This window comes from Poecilia mexicana, unplaced genomic scaffold (assembly GCF_051168715.1).
Source record: "Poecilia mexicana isolate PSO_F unplaced genomic scaffold, ASM5116871v1 scaffold_9, whole genome shotgun sequence".
NCBI lineage: Eukaryota > Metazoa > Chordata > Actinopteri > Cyprinodontiformes > Poeciliidae > Poecilia > Poecilia mexicana.
The window spans coordinates 5,191,187-5,204,284 of NW_028263378.1; the positions used below are offsets into that span (position 1 = coordinate 5,191,187).

A 13,098-nucleotide genomic window follows, 5' to 3' on the forward strand; every position below is an offset into this window, starting at 1 on the left:
CATGACACAAAACATGGAGGGTGGGAAATGTTGCCCATACCTTCAATTCACCAAATTCATCTCTGCCCAGAAATTGGAACAATGGTGTCTTTTTTGAATGAAAGACAATGATTCTTTTGAGAACAAGCATTCCCAGTGTCTGGGAGGACGTTTAGGGGTGAAGTTTTTAGGTTTTTTTTACTGTCATGTTCCAAATCTTTAAGGAGCTAATTATCATTAACCTTTGTTTTTATGGGAAAAGCTGTATGAGTTTCTTCCTTCACATTATGTACACATTACACCTTAGAAAAGTATTCAAACCCCTAAACGTTTTCCCATTTCGTCATGTTGCAAACACAAACATTTATGTATTTCAGTTGATTTTTTTTTTTTGATGGATCAGTGTAAAAGTTTTTACAGCTAATTGTAAAAAGGAAGGAAACTGATGTATGCTTTTCAAAATAATAACTAAAAAAACTGAAAAGTGTGGCACAAATTCATATTCAGACTTCATATTCTGTATTAGGCTCTTCTAATACTGTGTAGAAGAGCCTTTTGCTGCATGCCTAGCTTTGCACATATAAAGACTAAAATTTCTGTCTAATCTTCACAAAAAAGTTCAAGCTCAGTTAGACTTGATGAAGAGTGCAGCTGGGTGACATAAAAACAATTACGCAGAGGTGATTTTATTTGTCAGTATCAGCTCACATCTTTCCTACACACGAGTTTTAGCTGTGATGTTTGCAGCTGTAAATTGGGAAAATGTGAAAATATTAAGGGGTGAAAATACTGTTTGCTAATCCATACAAATTAAATGTAAACAGCAATGAACATAAATGTGATTTTTGATATTTAAAAGACCTCAGAAAGTCAACAGTTTATGGTGTATGTTGGTATATTTTCAGCATTTTTTCCTCTAACAGCTGAGAATATCTCATTGTATTGCTTCTCAGTCAGCAGACTTGAGACCCTGGAGGGTTTGTCTCCATGTCTGCCTTGCCAAATTGATTTCAAATGAAAATCACTGACTGGAGTTTGTTCCAAACTTTTTGTTTTGCAGCTTGCCGGCATGGAGTCAGGTTATGCCTGCTTCTGTGGCAACGAAGCAGACCTGCAAGACCATGTAGAGTCGTCCAGCATGGAGTGTAACCACGTTTGCTTCGGCGATCACACTCAGCCCTGCGGAGGAGACGGCTGGATCATCGTCTTTGACGGTAAACGCCGCTGAGGCATTTTTCTCATGCCTGTGCTGCAGTTTGGTGGAAAAATTAACTTCTTAGGGGAAAGTTTGACAAAACTGTGTGGTGAAAACTTTGCAGCGATTTCTGTGAGCCTAAAAGTTAGCACCCAGCGCCTGCTTGATATTGCATGGACATAATAAATTTAGATTTTCCACATGTCACAGTTGCATGAATATTCATATTTATTTTGTTCATTATTTACATATTTTTGAAATACATGATGGCTACAACAGAATGGAATAGAATATACTTTACTGTTCCAGAGGGGAATCAGCAGACAAAAACAACACAGGGATAAAATTCAGGCTCTAAACAATCAACAGTGCAACAAGTTGAGGAACAATGTAAAGTGTCAGCTGTAGAATGCAGCGTCAACCTTTTCTTTTATTAAATTTGTCTGCATTGACAATAACTGCAATTATTCTCACAGTGTGATAACTTTGATTAAAATGCCACAGTTTCAGGATTTCACAGTATTTACACAAAGATTTAAAACAAAAATGCATAAAATAAACTGATTTCTAGCTTCTAGTTGTTTGTTAAATCCTCAAATAAATCAGTAAAAGTCAGAAATTATAATGCAATTCAACTCATGTCTGCCTGCAGCTTTCGCTACCAGCCTAAGAAAATTTATGTGGTAATAAAAAATGTTTTCATCAGGATTAAAACTGCTATTTAAATTATTTACCTATATAAAACCTTACACATCATGTTGATTTTTTTTTAAATCCAGTGCTCTGCTGCCTTCTGAGTATCTCTGTTATCAGTTCATACATGAGCTTATTTCAGGATCAGAGCATCTTTAGAAATTCATTCATCTCTGACGTGCTTCGTCTCCTCCTGCCCTCAGTCCGGGTTGGCGCCTGTGGCGGGAACTACACGTCCCCCGCTGGAGTGATCTACTCCCCCGACTTCCCTGACAAATATGCGGCCAGCCGCGTTTGCTACTGGACCATCCAGGTCCCCGGATCCTACGCCATCCTCTTCAACTTCACCTTCTTCGACATTTCTGACCAGACCGACATGGTGGAGCTTCTGGACGGCTACACCAGGGAGGTGGTTGCCCGCTTCGACTGGCGCAGCCCGCCGCGGGGCCTGGTGAACATCACAGGAGACTTTGTCATTCTGTACTTCTTCTCGGATCGGACCAATCAGGCTCATGGCTTTGCTCTTTTGTACCAAGGTAAGATTAATTACTACTGCATCCTGTAAACCTACTACACTCTGTGTGCTGACTTGATAGTATTTTGTTCAGCAGTTTTAGTGAAGTTATCTCCTGTTAGCTCTGATGCTCATGAGGTACAACGATCAGTCATTTACCTTACAAATCTGGCTTTTATGAGAGACTAGCTCAAAGAAAAACGTTGCATATTAGTTTACTTTGAAGTACACCACAAACATATAATGTCTAAAGTCAAATATATTGAATTTTTGTGATTTGGTTAAATTTAAAACTGTAGTTTTTCTTTGAGCCCAGTCACAAAATCATAAAGATATGTTTTGTGGCAGGAAGATAAGCTATAAGTCAATTTAAAAATCAGAGAGTCCATCTTGATAGAAAAGTATGTGCGTGTATCTGTGTGTGAAGAGTGGCTTCATGGAACTGGTCAAATGTTGAATTGAAACAATATAATGACATAACTCAGTTTAGAACAAGATAAAAAGGATGTTGGAGGTTTTATGTTTGATTGAAACAAATGGTTTGAATTATGTTATCCAGCTGTTACAAAAGAAGTTGTTCTGTTTTTTATGATTGTTCATTTTATTTTATATGTAAATATATTTTTTTATTTCCTGTTCTGTAAATGAATAATGTGCAAAAAGTAACGCATATAAAAGAAAGTTGGCAGGATCAAATAATTTTATACTTCTACCTAAATCCTTTTTAAGTAAATAGTTTCTAAATATATATCATGGTATATGAATTGTGACTAAACTAAATTAAACTAAACCAAACTAAATCATATTGGCATCATCATACTGTGGGGAAATGTTTTTTTCTCAGTAGGTGCAGAGAAACAAGGTAATGGTTTTAGAATGGCCCAGTCAAAGTTTGGCTCTCAATACAACTGAGAATCTGTGGAAAGATTTGAAAGTTCCAGTTCCCACATGCTGCAGATCCAACCTGACTGTGTTTAAACTTTTCTACAGTGTTGGTTCATAGGAATACAAATGCACTCCACACTTTTCAGATATTACATGTAAAAATGTTGAAACCATGTTTTTATTCTCTTCCGTTTTGAAGTTTTGAACCACCTCATGCTGGTCTCTGACATGAAATTGCAATAAATACATCGGCATTCATTGTTGTAACATGACACAAGGTGAAAAAGTTCAAGTTCTGCGAAACCTTTCGCAAGGCGCTGTGGATCTCTCTCCGCAGCTGCAGATGATCCTGCGTGTCTGGATAAATTTGTTTTTCAAGGAACTTGCTCCATTGTCAGCAGGCTGCTTGGCTTTTCCAGAGTTTGCTCCCTGCTGAACCTCAAAGCAAATATGTTGGACAACTATGTACATAGTACTGTCAGTGCACCTTCTTATAATCCAATTTTACTGTGAAGAACAGCTGGGAAAACTGCAGTGAATTTAAAGCCACATGTTTTTTGTTTTTTTTCCCAGACTGCCCTGCTGTGTTTTGCACAATTTTAATATCATGTTAATTTCTAAAGGGACGCGTAAATCGTAAGATGACATAACCAGGTGTAGGTGACAGGCTGACACAGAGCGATGCAGTCTGTTCCCGCTCCTCCCTCTCTGTCGCTATTTATATTCCTGTCATTTTTCTGCCTCGGTGGAGTTACACTGAAACAATATCAGGAGGTCAGAATCTCCTGACCTCTTCACAGGCGTGGCTCTTGTTTTCTTTGAGGCGTCGTGTAGCCAAGAAATAGAGACGCAATGCAGGAAAAGGTCACCCCGTAGAGTCAAAGCTTCTGTTTTGAAAGGCTGAAATCAAACTTTACATCGATACAGTAGGTGAACAGAACAAGGAGCCAAGCCGAGAGAGAAGAAAGATCATCGAGTTTGATTATCGGCACTAAATCCGTTCTGTATCTCCATGGTGGCAGGCTGGGAGGCTGGGCTGTAATTTCAGGGTAAACGCTCTCAGATGAGGATGGTGGTGCATTTCAGCTGTGACTGGGTTTGAAGCATGCCATTTTGCCTGCAAATGGGAAACATGTGGGACGTTCCGGGAACATCACACTCAGGTCGAGCGATTATGTGAAAAGTAGGAAAAATATCCCACGCTGCTTTTGAATCCGACCACCATTCATGGCGGACAGAAACGAGTCTTTACTTGTGGTTCCGGGTCTTTAATGAAGATGGTTTGGTGAGCTGTTGACTTCATGAGAGCAACTTCATCATATTCATCAATACATTATCAGGTAGAGGTACACTGGTAAAGACACATATGCATATTAAATACAGGATAAACAGATTTTAATTTTAAAGGTTTTCTACAAAAAATAGCTGCATCAAATTTAAAACAACATAATATTTGGTATTAAAAAGCAGAAACATGCAAGTTCTCCTGGTTTGACTGAAAAAAATCTAATTAAATTACAACCATTGATGAATGAAAAAGTACAGGCTAAAAATGTAAAATTAAACTTCTCGTTTTTAACTGGCACTTTACTAAATCACTATGTACAGATGCAGTCAAAAATTTAACTACACTCAACCTACTTATTGTCTAAATTTTTATCATTTATTTGAACTGTTGCTCTTTTACATGGTGTAATAATAATAATAATAATAATAATTATTATTATTATTATTATTATTATTATTATTATTATTATTATTATTATTATTATTCATTTTCAGAAGTTATTTAGCTCGTCCATGTGGGAAGCTGCCAATTTTAGGCAATTTTTGAAAAGCCTCACAGCTCTGAATTACTGTTAAAAATTGTTAGCACTAAATATTCACTCCTCCCTTTGCTGTATAATTTGACATCATCCTCCAGGCCATCAATTAATTTTGGGATTAGCTCATTCTCAAGAGGAAAATTTAAAATCTAAACATGCTGGTAGATGGTTTTAAAAAGCGTATTCATTTTCCGTGCAGCTCTCAGAAGGCAGGACGCCAGGACTACAATTCCCAGAGGCTCGGATGAAAAAGAGCACAAAGACGCCTCCAGCACGCTGGGCCCTCAGCTGTCCAGCAGCGTCACCGAGGGATCCAACAGCACCGCCAACGGACGCACCTCGCACATCCTCTACGTGATCACGTCCAGCCCCGGCAAACCCGAGCACAACATGCCAGGTCAGTGGGCTGGACGCGGCGAGACCACCGGCCACAGCGCTAGTACGTTAACACCCCACCATACTCAAATCTAAGCATGAACTCTTCCCTCTGAAACTGTTCAGATCAACCTTTTTTTCCCGCAGAAATGCTTCTGCATGTTCAGACCAAGTGTGACTCTACCTTAAAGTGCTTTTTCTACCTGACAATCACTCAGAAGTGAAGTAACTTTGAATTTCCCCAATGATCCCAACCAGACGGTTTGTCAAAGCAAAGCGCGGGCGTCCTGTGCTTTGCTGATTCCTGCAAACATTCCTCTCCCAGAGTCCCACATGCTTTGCCTCATCCAACTACCTTGTGTTTTCCTCAGCCAGAGGAGAACAGATGTGCGCTGATAATGTGTCACCATTTCTTGACAATTTGCTGGCTGAACACTGCAAACAGGTGTGCCAGCAGCGTTCAAATAGCTCTTCGCTTGCTAATTCTTCCAGCATGCTTGGGTTTGTTTTTGTTACTGTGACAGGATGTTTGATGTCTTGTTACTGAGTCGCTCCCTTTTCTCTGCAGTGTGGACCATCTACGCTCTGGCTGCTCTGCTCATACTGACGGTGGTGGCGATGGTGGCCAAGCTGCTGCTCCATGTCACGGTCAAGTAAGTATGACAATATTAGAACCGAGAGCCACCGAGCGGCAAATGTTAAACCCTTCATCTGTGATACTTCACTGCATTCCTGATGTGACATTTGCAGATTTCAAACCTCAGAGTGTAAAAAGTTATATCTATGCGAAAAGTAGTTCCCAAAAGGTGAAGCATTCTGTGGAATCAAACCTCATAAGTGGTTTCTTTTTACCGTGATGCCTTTCTACATATTAAAATCATACTAAGGGAAAACTGATGAAACACTCTTTAGGAGCACTTTAGCAGTGCAGCAGTTCAGACGGAACTTTACTGAGAAGGAAATTAAACTATTTTAGATAAATTACAAACTGCAAGAGCTAAAAATCTGCTGCTAAATAAAAATGTAAATTGTACAGAGAAGAACAGGGTATTTATGTAATATTAGCAATACATCACCTGCTTTCACAAACAAAAAGAGCAAAATTAGTAGCTAGCAGCAGTGTCCGTCCCGGATCAGACCATGTTCAGTATAAACACTTAAATCCGTCACCTTGAGCTAATTTAAAAAGTGATCTGACTCACTGTAACATCTTATGCTTCCTAAATCATGAAACATGACTCCTTGCATGCCTCTATTTTAATAATGTGTTTGTCAAATTTTTGTTGTTGATTTTATTTTATTGACAAAAATGTGTAACATACCATAGGTAGCAAAAACCATTAGTTCTATTGCAAGCACTAAAAAAAATGAGTAAAGAGTTTGCGGGTCACAAGTTTTGTATTGCTTACGGCAGCTCAGGTCAATGTGGACTGTGAGTGATTTCTGTGCTGCAAACAATGTGAACAGAATTAAACTGAAGACCTGACTAACGATTCTGATGTGCGATTCACAGATTCCTCATTTAAAGGCTTTAGGAATATGGGCAGCATTTAATCATCTCTAGCTCAAAATGTTCTGTTTTTACTGGTCAAATCTGAACTGCATAAAGAACAGAGGTTCTTTGAAATTTGGTTTTATTGCAGAGGATTAAAATAAATAAATAAATAAATGATTTAAACTACAATGAATTCCTTACTTTACATCATTTTAACTGTTAGTATTGTAGATTTTTGATATAAAATTACCAAAGCTGGACAATTAAAGATCCAGTCTGAAGTATGTAGTGCCATCTAGTGGATTAAATTGTGAACTCCAGTTGACCAGCAGGCAGCTGCAAATATTAGAGAAAGATTAAACAAACTGTCAAAAATTCACATTAATAACAAGTACCAGAGGGTTTGTCTGTACTTGCTCTAAGTTTAGTTTTTGTTTCATCTCCCGCTTATTATCTCCTCCAGGACGCCGAACATCCCGACAGTCAGCGGCTCAGACAGCTGCAGCCAGAGCACGGTGTCCTCCGAGCCATGGATCATCCTGTACCGGCCCTCCACCATCTCCCTCTTCAAGAAGAAGCTAAAGAACCACCATGGGGACCTCAGCCCTCTAGTGGGCCACTAATGCTGCTGCTGATGCTGCTCTCCACCTTTATCGCCGTCCACAAATATTCTGCTCAAGGGCCGTCGGATGACATGGCCCTGACAGTGAAATCCAACGAGGCGCTTCACTAATAAGCAAACGACTGAGTGACTAAAGGCAACTGACTCAGTGACTACAGCTTAAATGGCCTTTTGGCCAAAACAACAAAAAAGACAAGGCATTCCCATTCCTCTTAGCACCAAAGAAGGAGGGTCACACAGGGGCATAAGTGGCCACAGCAACAGAGAGGAGAGCTAAGAGACTGGATGGAAGAAGATCTAGACGCTCTTAACACGTAGGGGGCCATTTTCATCCAGCCATCCTCAGCAATCAGCATACCTCTAAAATCCCTCCAGACTGCAGCTTCATCAGTGAAAACTCACACCTAAACACCTGCAGTCAAAGCTTAACAGTTTCACATAAACTCCTAACTGCCTCATACAGAAGAACATTTGCTGTCAAAAGCCAGTCGTTTTCCCTCCAAAGACTTGTATATGTTTGTCTTTTCTACTCTGTTTGCAAACGCTAATCTTGAGCTTCTTTCTTTTTCTCCTTAATGTGTTTGACATGATAACCTGGGAGAGGAAATCAATAGTACACTGAGATGTCACAGCACTTTAGGTGCTGGTCAGAGTGAAGGAGAGCTCCCTCACCCACCTTTTGCTCCAATGTTTGGGTGGAGAGAAGAAGTCAAGGGAAGGTTTGGGATTTGTTTTCTTCCTGACAAGCTGCCAGTTTGGGAGTCTTGGGAAGATCTGGGGCTTGTTTTTCCCGCTTGGGCTGTGGGTGGGAGTCTTTCCGGTTTCATGGTGTTCAAGTGCCTTAAGGATCTCCTCTTCCCCTGCATTAGAGTCCACACATCTGTTTCTGTCTTTATATCGACCGGGAATCCTCACAGTCTTCAGAACCGACGCAGATATGAGGAGTGAGATTCCCAAGACAGGATTTCTATCTTTGGAAAAAATGCCAGATCTTGTGTATGAGGGGAAGCAGATCCGCCGCCATCAGGAAAGCTACTCTTCATAAAAACATATATTTTGTTTAATTTGTGTGCTCTTCTTGTAGTCTTGGACATTTACTGAACATATTGTTCACATTAACTCTCAGTCTTTTGATTGCAGGAGAAAGGGGGTGAATATTGTTGTATATCCTATAATTCATTGTGGAAACAGAGATATTTATGACCACTCTTTGATTTTATTGTCTCAGCAAACCATTCGAGAGACCCATCTGCTTTTATTTTAAACTTTCTCATTTGGCGAGCTCAAAAGTAGAACGCTTAGGCAGCATTGAAGTGTCTTGAGAACCAGCAGACTCTCGAGTTTTTGGACTTGTCACGCAGATTTCAGGCCCGAAAGGTTGAATGCAAACGGTATACTCAGATAGTGCTCAGCGGTGCGACCCGCAAGCTAACGTTAAGTTTTCAGCTGTGATATATTAACCACTTCAGAAAGGTCAGAATCTACTATTGTGCCATCAGCAGTTGGTTTTTCCTGCGTGGGGTTGTGACGCCTGAGGTGGTTTCTTCACTCAATGCACTTGGTTTTCCTCGTACTTACAAAACAAAACGGTACTTATCCTGGCTTGCATTTAGATTATGGTGAAAATGAACCAAAATGACCTGATCAACAACCTGAGCACTTGAAGCAATGAGCAGATTCATGCAGGATCTGAATCAATTAAAAAAGAATAATGCACCGCTGTCTCCCAATTAAAACTTTGTAAGAAAAAAAAAAAAAAAGTGACTCAATGCTGTCTTGTGCTTATCTGCTCAGCTGCAGTCATTGCAGGATGTGAGCAGACGCCCCTGGGTCTGCGATGTTCAGAGCTGACCATGCGTGGAGAGGAGTGGGACGGGGAAATTAATGCGCTTTCAAATCAAACACAAGCTAACCAAATGTGACAGTCGGTATCTAACAAGGGTACATTTGTTTGGCTAGCCTGGTGAATTATGCAAACTCCCGTCTTCTGTCCCGTCCTCCAGTCGGTTGCAAGATTCCACGCTATGTCTCTTTCGGAGCACTCAAAAATGTCCGCATCGCCCCCCCTTCAGATTGTTGCAAATGTCCTGAAGTGCTCGATGACAGGAAAACAATAGCATAGGCCCTGTGGGAAACTGTCACAAGGGGCCAAAATGTTGTTTTCATCAAATTGTAAATAGCGAAATATAGTGAAATGTTAATTTATACAGTAAATTATTGTTATTTTGTATGTGAATGGGATATAATCTATCTTTTGTATAAGTGAAGTACCTTTGTAGTTTTATTTAATGTGTCCTGGTTGTAAATAAACACTGTATGCATGTTTCTTAAGGCTGACTTGTGTTTGTTTCTTTTTCTTTTTCTGCTCCATCATGTTGATAAAACAAGCCTCATCTCATCACCAGATTCAGCGTCAGTCACCGAGAAGCATATGGGCCACAAATATCAGATCAAGCAAATCCCATTCCCTCGCAATCCATTACAGCCTGTTGTGGGGAAAAAAAAAAGGCAAAACTGAACATCTTTTTTCCTTTAATGGATCAGGGCTTCATTGCTTGCATGTTTGGGCATCTGCCCCAACTTCTTTTTTTAAATTTTATTTATTTTTTTTTAAACTTTTTTATGAAGTTAGATACTTATCATTTATGTGCAATGATCACACACATCCATCGCACATTGAGGATTTGGAGAAGCAGCATGTGTGACCTGTTGGTTTCCCTCTGGGGTGAGGTGAAGCATGCGTGTTTTGGAGGGAACAGCAGGAGTCCAGCTTTATAATTTGAGCACCAAAAGAAGAAAACAGAGGAGGATGTGGGATAAGCTGGCACTCTGGAGATGATTTCTTAATTCATAAAAGGTGTTCCTGCATGCAATGTTTTTTTCACCAGAGGGTTGAGTTTGTTTTTGAAGAACATGTGTCTGCTGGTGCTTTATAAAACTTTGTAGCCAAATGTACACTGACAGAATTGTCCAGATCAGCTTTATTTAGAAAGCAATAACTTCAGATCTGATCAGAAAACTGTTATAAAACTGATTTTTAATCACATTTTTTATTGGTTAAATAAAAGATTGACTGCAAATACTACAGTAAAACATTACAGTAAAGTGTAAAACAATTACAAAAAAACACATAGAAAACATTGAAGGGAGTAATTCAAACTCTACATATATCAGAGTTTGAATCACATGGCACTTTGTAAAATGTAATGTGTTCTGGTTTTCTTAGTTGTTGACTGTGTGGTGTCTTCTATGACTTTTGTATTTTTGTGTTTTCATGATGCTTTGAATTGCCTTTTCATTAATATGTGTTATACAAATAAACTTGACTGATTGATTAGAGCCAAAGAAAAAAAATCATTATAAATATACAGACAGCAATATTAAAAACAAATTTTTCAAATTATTCAAACTTGCCAGGAAATTTAGTTATCGATGTTTTTTTGTTTTCCTTGGGAAACAACCAAGACCGGACACAGGTACTAGGCTTCCAGCTGGACAAGGACTCAAATCTATCTTGCTATGTCACACAGTGATGAGGATGAAATGGAGGTAAAACAACTCCTAAGCTCACACATGGAAAACTGCATCTAAAAGGCCCATCTTTGAGCCAGCAGGTCTCCATAGCAACCATTAGATGGTTCTCCTGCATGCCAATGAGGAGAAAGTACTTGTTGGCATGATGAGAGTAACAATGTGGACTTTATATCAAAAAGTTGATTTATTTCAGCACCTAAATTCAACTGAGACACAGCTAACAGCTAACAGCTCAGGCACATTTAAGATGAGAAATTTACCTTAGATAAACAACAGCAAAAAAAATTGTTCAACACGGAGGGGAAGACTTAATTAAAGTGTCTTTAGTGCCAGCCTGAAGGTAGTTATTTCCAAACAGTGCTTTTAATCTGATGTACCTGATGTGTGATTTAATCAGATGAGACTTTTCTGTTCAGTTAGTTTCCAAACTGGGAGATGAGTCAGAAAATGTGTTTTTAAGGTTGCTGTTGTTTTTAAGTTTCCAGTAATAGCCATAGAAGTTGATAATGTATTTCTCTCCATTTTATGTCTTGAAACACCAAAGGAACTTGGTCACAAGGAGATATTTTACAACACTGTCAGAACTGCTAAAAGGGGATTTATGCTGGCAATAATCACAACATTCTGTATTCCCAGCAGGGGGGGATTCTTGTTTTTCCGATTGGGTACTTGTGAAATCCAACGTCCGGGTACAAAGGCATCACACCAAAAGAATGAGTCAGTTTCTGGTAAAACAAACCATCATCTGCAAAACATGTGCAAAAGGACCTCATCACCACTTGTAGGTATAGTGGAGGATTTGTGATGCTGTGGGGCTGAATAAGAATTTGCTGGAAAAACATATTATCTGATCCAAAAGATGTATCTCAACCATCTCAGTTCACACACCTACATCTTATAAGAAACTTGTATGGCGCCTCACATTCCTAAGCATCTGCAGAAATGGCCATCTGTTGGAAAACAAAATCCTCTTACTCCCTCTAATGGTGGCAGAATATAACAGCTATCTTTGTAACTCAGCTCTACAATAAAACAGTTGTTTCCATTCATTTCTAAAGCAGCCAGAGCCTATCCCGGCTGCAGCCTTTGATTTAGAAATTTTAAGCGGAGCTTTCTCATCACTTCTCTGTGTCTCCTGTAAAAAGCCAGAGCCTGCAGCTCCCCTGTGGTCAGCCTTCCCAAAGCTGGGGAAAAGACTCCGCTGTAAGCGGATCCCTCTGAATCCAAGACGACAAGTAATTTAGGGAACAATGAGACAAAAGGAGGCAGTGTCTGGTTTCTGCAGGGATAGGAAAGTGAGAAGAAAGGGGGACAAAAGCTGCCCCTTTTTGCACTCAGAGAACTGGAGTCAGGCAGATTTGCAGAAGTTCCTTTTCTCTGAGATATTAGTCAAATATGTTTGGGGGAAAAAAGTTCACAGGCTATGGAGCAACTTGACTATTTCGATCTGCTTTTCTTTTTAATATTGTCTGTGTCATGTTCTTCAGTGGTTTATGAGTACATACCTGTTAATACTTGAGATTTTTGTTGTATTAAAATAGATTTATTTTGCAAGAAGTGGCTAAAGTGCATCAGATTACAGATTTGCCTTCAAGGTACTACAAATTCTTAAGAACCTTTTAGGAAAATGTTATACGTGCTTACTGAAGCTTCTCAAAGATGCTACTGTCTAATAATAAAATATTTGGAAATAAAATCCTAATGTTTGTGCTTATATTAATGCACTGCCTTCTGATTTTTACTTTTGCAAAAGTAAAAATCAGATGTTTGCTTTGTGGCACTTTGTTACCAGAAAATGCCCTCATCTCTTAGCAACAGATTAACATCAAATATTGTTATTGTTTTTTTGCTAGTAAATATAAAACAGGCTTTCGACATAAAAGTAAAAATCTGGTTTATACTTCGTGGCAGTTTGTTACCAGAAAATAAAAGCTCAACTCTTAATACCAAATTAATTATTGTTTATAAAACATAAACTCT

At 39.2% G+C, this 13,098-nt stretch overlaps 1 protein-coding gene across 2 annotated transcripts in view; it reads left to right on the forward strand.

Moving 5' to 3' along the window:
* kremen1 (kringle containing transmembrane protein 1) overlaps positions 1-9,915 on the forward strand; it is a 73,680-nt gene extending 63,765 nt beyond the window's left edge. The window contains exons 5-9 of one of the 2 annotated variants that reach the window (XM_014970634.2): positions 1,040-1,193; positions 2,071-2,403; positions 5,292-5,531; positions 6,036-6,120; positions 7,426-9,915. In XM_014970634.2, coding sequence (XP_014826120.1) covers positions 1,040-1,193; positions 2,071-2,403; positions 5,292-5,531; positions 6,036-6,120; positions 7,426-7,585 — 972 coding nt within the window. In that variant the 3' untranslated portion in view covers positions 7,586-9,915. The remainder of the gene's footprint in view (positions 1-1,039; positions 1,194-2,070; positions 2,404-5,291; positions 5,532-6,035; positions 6,121-7,425) is intronic. The other variant, XM_014970635.2, reaches the window with a different exon arrangement.
* Positions 9,916-13,098: the final 3,183 nt, after the last annotated feature.